We start from the raw sequence: 4,289 nt of genomic DNA, 5'->3' as shown, positions 1-4,289 counted from the left end.
CCACGAGTGATATGCGCGACGCCCCGTGAGACGTCTGGACGGCTCGCTGCGACCTCAAGGCCAGCCTCGCTGCCCGCCGTGAGCGCCAAAAAAGCGTCAACCGCGCAACCGCGCAACCGAGAGAGAGCCGCCGAGACGCTTCAGCGACCCGCCAGGAGCCGGGCCGAGGCCTGTCCGAAGCCGCATGCCGCTCGAGTCGGTCGCCCGGCGCACCCTGGGAGGCGCCCGTCGAAGCCAAAGCTGTGCTGGGGACACGGCCTGATCAGCCTCGTACTGGGAGAAAAGAGAGAGGCGTTGCGCCTATAGCTCTCTCTCCCAGAGTAAGCTAAAAGATAAAAGTACGTACACGGTACACCGATCTTACGTACACAAAAAATACATCGCCTCGCTGTCTGGAGACTGGCCGAGCCCGAACTGCGAGGCTCCTCTACTGGCTAGAATAGTACTCTTGCATCCATCTGCAAGTCTCTGCAAAACTGCTGGACATCTCCGCCCGCGCGCTGATTCCACGGCTGCCTCTGCCCGGGTTGGTGCCTGGCGGCTCGCGTAGTCCGCGTCGCGGCCATTCCTAGTTGGTTGGCGCGGTCTTGACCTGCTCCTCGGTGACGAGGCGGAGGTACGCCTGGCGGAGGAGAGGGGCGGGGGGTGCGAGTCGCCCTCCCGCGAGGAGGTTTGCGAGGGGGAGGGGGAGGCGACTCCTTCTTGGAGGGGACGTCGCAGGTGTGGTAGCCCGGGTAGTGCGCCGCCGCCTCCTCGTCCGACACGGTCGGGAGCAGGAAGACGGAGCCTGAGGGGGAGAGGCGCGGTCGGCCTCCGACTCGTGGAGGCGCGGGTCGTGCAGGCGGTGATCGGGGCGGCCCTTGAACGACGTCGTGCGCCCGTCGCCAAGGGGGATGTCGGCGTGGTTGTTTGGCCTGCGGAGCAGCGGGCCGGGTGAGAGATAGCCGAGAGATAGCCGACATCGGCCGAGATTCAGCCGAGATATGCGCACCAGTTCGCCGGCGTAGCGATCGACTTTTGGTACGAGAGCTGCAGCGCCTTGACGCAGCGGACGATCTCGTCCATGTTGCGGCCGACGCAGGCGGGGCTGCAGGGCGGGTCGTGGTCCGTGGTTGGGAGGGCGGGTTTGTTGGGGGCGGGAGCGGCGGCTGGAGCCGGGACTGGGGCGCGCTATCGCTCACTAGTTGAGGGAGAGCATCAGCTTGTTCTCTGGGTTGATGATGAAGACGGCGCGGATGGTGAGGGGCAGCTCCTGCTCGCCGGACGTCGCGGGGTCGATCATGCCGTACGCGGTCGAGATGGAGCGGTCCGCGTCGCCGATGATCGGGAACTTGACCTCGATCTCGTTCTCGCAGTGCGCCACCACGTCCTCGAGCCACTCCTCGTGCGACTTGACCTGCGAGAAGGCTCCGAAAAAGGTTCTCGGAAGGTTCCACCGCGTCGTCGCCACTCCTCGTGCGACTTAGACCGGGTCCACCGACAGGGTCGCGACGAGGCAGTCGAGGTCGGTGAGCTCGTCGTACTTGAGGGCGAGGCGGCCGATCTCCGTCGTGCAGACCGGCGTGAAGTCTGCGGGGTGCGAGAATAGGATCGCCCACTTGTCCTTCTTCCACGCCTGCGCGGCGCGAGGTGGGGGCGCGCTGTGCGGCGAGGGTGGGTCGATGGGTGTGCTGGCCCTCGAGCGCACGTGAAAGGAGCTCCAGTGGCCGTGCGTTGTCTCGCACGCAAAATCAGGAGTGATGTTGCCGAGGCGCAGCCTGCGGGAAGTAGAGCGGCTGTGGGATGCGGGTGGCGACTCGAAGTGCGAGCGTGGATCTCAATCGCGCGGGTAATTCAGTGCTGATGGTGCAAGCCAGGCGCTCAGTGCTTTGATGAAATCATCGCTCCCTCACCCACTGTCGCTCGAGGCCTCCGGGTAGAGGCTCATGTAGAGTTCCGTCCCGGTCTTCATCGGTGACACCTTCCCCCCGGTGCAGAGGGGCCGCCGCGCATGCGAGGCGACTGGGCGAAGGAGCGTGCGGGAGCGAGCCAGCATAGGTGGTCGTCTCTTTGCCAGCTCTCTGCCGAGGGGGGCGATCCTGGATCGACAGGTCGCACTTGATGTAGGGGGAGACAGCGTTTCTAGCACTTTCTCGGAAGAGGGCTGTAGGTATATTGTTGGCAAATCAAGAAAGACCGAGAGCTTTAAGAGTTGGGTTGCGGTGCCTTAAAACGACAAAAAGAAAACGCGCCAGGCGCCAGCGAGTGATCACCGAGAGGCACCCCCGAGCCGGAGCACACTGTCGTGATCTCCCCCATCATGATCACCCGCACCCTCTTGGCAACGCTGCTGGCACTGCCGCTCGCCAGATGCCGCCTCGCTGCTGTCTGGTCCTCCGACATCGGCTCCGGAGGCGGAGGGCCGCCCGTCTCGTCGCTCTGGACGCTCACGCAGCGAGTCTCAATCGGCAACGTCAAAACCAAGGCGGTGGTGGAGTATGACCCGGAGGTGCTCCTGTCGGGACCAAAGTCTGCCTCGCTGAGCGGCGCGGTCGGCGAAGGCCTCGGCTACAAGGCCAAGCGCGACTTCAAGGCCAAGAAGACGGCACTCACGCTGCAGGCGGACGTGCCGACCGGCATCGTGTCTGCAGACTTTTCCGGCCCCACGCTCCCCTCGGCGCTCAGCAAGATCAGCGCCAGCGCCTCAGTTGCCGCAGCGGGCGGTGTCAAGATTGCAGCCGAGCCCAGCCTGCTCGTCAAGGCCAAGACCGCCTCGGTCAAGCTGAGTGCGGCGGTGGCAGGCGCGGCGCTGGGTGCCGAGGTGTGGCCGTCGGAGCAGCGCGTGACGGGCGCGACGGCGTCCTACAAGGTGCCGCTCTCCTCAGGCCGCTCGGTCGGGCTGACGGTGCGCTCATCGCACGCGGGCGGGCGCAGCCGGTCTCCTGGCGCTGTCACTCGTGTTGCACACCCTACCCTCCAGACTCCAACCTGCCCGCCCTCCTGCCTCACGATGACTTGTTCGCCGGCAGGCCCAGCTGCAGCAGCGGGCCCTCGACGTGAAGTACGTCGACTCGGCCTCCGACCCGGCCGGTGTGTGGACCGCCTCCGCGACTATCGATGCGGTGAGCTCCACGCCACACCCCGACAGCGGTCTGCGATGCGGGCGATCGTCATGCCCATCCCCCCTCAACAGGCGAGCCCTCTCGCCAAGCCGAAGGCCAAGCTTGCGCGTTCCTTCACCCTCTGAGGAGCGAGAGGCTCAGAGGCTGTCGCTTCTGTGCGCCGGCTGCGGCGATATGTTGCGATATTTAAAAAGAGAGAGGACTTGGCACTTATCATGTTCCTTTTTTACCCATCTCCTAGTGAAGGTGCTCGTTATATTTATTTATTTATCATGAAATGCGCGAAGTGTATACTCGATAGCGGTCACGCCATAGCTCGCGCATAGGAGCAGGAGGCTAGGCAGGGGCCGCATCGCGTTCGCTGAGCTGTAACAAGTTTGACCCAAAACAAGAACACAAGTTTGGCTCTACTAATATAGCGCGCGGATAAAGCGCGCGCGCCGCGGTGGCGGCGAAATATAATATTATCTCAGAGGAATATAGTGTGAATGCCCGGGAACAGCCCCTCCTGGCCCGAGTGCGGGGCGCGAGGGACAAATAAATTCAAAGGGCATGAAAGTCGTCGAGCTGCTTGATCAGGCCAGTAAAGATGGCCCGCGAGGCAGCCTTCGTGAGTAGGTCGGCGAGCATCACGACGCCGGGGAGGTGTTCGACAGAGATAACGCCACGGCTGACGAGATCGCGAAGAAACTCGGCGGCGCGCAAGATGTGCTTGGTCTTCTTGAAGGCAACGGGATCGAAGGCCATGCCGACGGCGGACTTGCTGTCGCAGTTGATGACGCTGGCGCCGTCGATGGAAAATCCAAGGTCGATCAGTAGCTCACGGATGAAAATCACCTCCTTGGCGGCTAGCATGGCGCCGAAGAACTCTGCCTCGGCACTAGACAGCGTGACGGATCGCTGCATTTTGGAGAACCAGTGGAAGAGACATCCGTAGAAGAAGAACATGCCACCGGAGCAAGAGTACTTCGTGGCCCAGTTTGAATCGACGTAGCTCTCAAGGTTGCGGTTGGAATTCGGCTGCATGACGAGGGCGCGGTCAGCTGTGTCGCGCACGTAGATAAGTACCCGGATGGCGGCTTTAAAATGCGACGGGCCAGGGTTCGTCATAAACCGAGCACGTCGCCAGACGACGCAGGGCAGAAGACGGTGAGGCAGAGCAGACGCGCAGGGCGAGACGAGGGAGGG

At 63.3% G+C, this 4,289-nt stretch overlaps 2 protein-coding genes across 2 annotated transcripts; one reads left to right on the top strand and one right to left on the bottom strand.

Annotated features, from left to right (window-relative positions):
• Positions 1-348: 348 nt before the first annotated feature.
• Positions 349-2,034, bottom strand: EMIHUDRAFT_460398 (hypothetical protein). Its single transcript, XM_005791678.1, has 8 exons — positions 1,893-2,034; positions 1,688-1,757; positions 1,469-1,615; positions 1,182-1,396; positions 992-1,087; positions 859-914; positions 699-787; positions 349-622 (listed from the first exon to the last, which is right to left on the bottom strand). The coding sequence occupies exons 1-8, from the start codon at positions 1,949-1,951 to the stop codon at positions 569-571; spliced, it is 786 nt and encodes a 261-aa protein (XP_005791735.1). The 5' UTR covers positions 1,952-2,034; the 3' UTR covers positions 349-568.
• A 265-nt stretch (positions 2,035-2,299) lies between these two features.
• On the top strand, positions 2,300-3,387 carry EMIHUDRAFT_471412 (hypothetical protein; the record flags this gene model as incomplete). Its single annotated transcript, XM_005791677.1, has 4 exons — positions 2,300-2,884; positions 3,009-3,101; positions 3,173-3,286; positions 3,330-3,387. The coding sequence occupies 3 exons, from the start codon at positions 2,300-2,302 to the stop codon at positions 3,224-3,226; spliced, it is 732 nt and encodes a 243-aa protein (XP_005791734.1). The 3' UTR covers positions 3,227-3,286; positions 3,330-3,387.
• Positions 3,388-4,289: the final 902 nt, after the last annotated feature.

The sequence above is a fragment of the Emiliania huxleyi genome (assembly GCF_000372725.1).
Source record: "Emiliania huxleyi CCMP1516 unplaced genomic scaffold EMIHUscaffold_1101, whole genome shotgun sequence".
Lineage (NCBI taxonomy): Eukaryota > Haptophyta > Isochrysidales > Noelaerhabdaceae > Emiliania > Emiliania huxleyi.
This window is presented reverse-complemented; position numbering and strand designations above follow the sequence as displayed.

Excerpts from the sequence above, each read along its gene's own strand:
- EMIHUDRAFT_460398 (XM_005791678.1), bottom strand. The coding sequence starts at position 1,951 with ATGAAGACCGGGACGGAACTCTACATGAGCCTCTACCCGGAGGCCTCG. Across the intron at positions 1,397-1,468 it reads CGACCCTGTCGGTGGACCCG|GTCAAGTCGCACGAGGAGTG; the intron begins GTCTAAGTCGCA and ends GCCTTCTCGCAG. Across the intron at positions 915-991 it reads ATCGCTACGCCGGCGAACTG|GCCAAACAACCACGCCGACA; the intron begins GTGCGCATATCT and ends GCTGCTCCGCAG.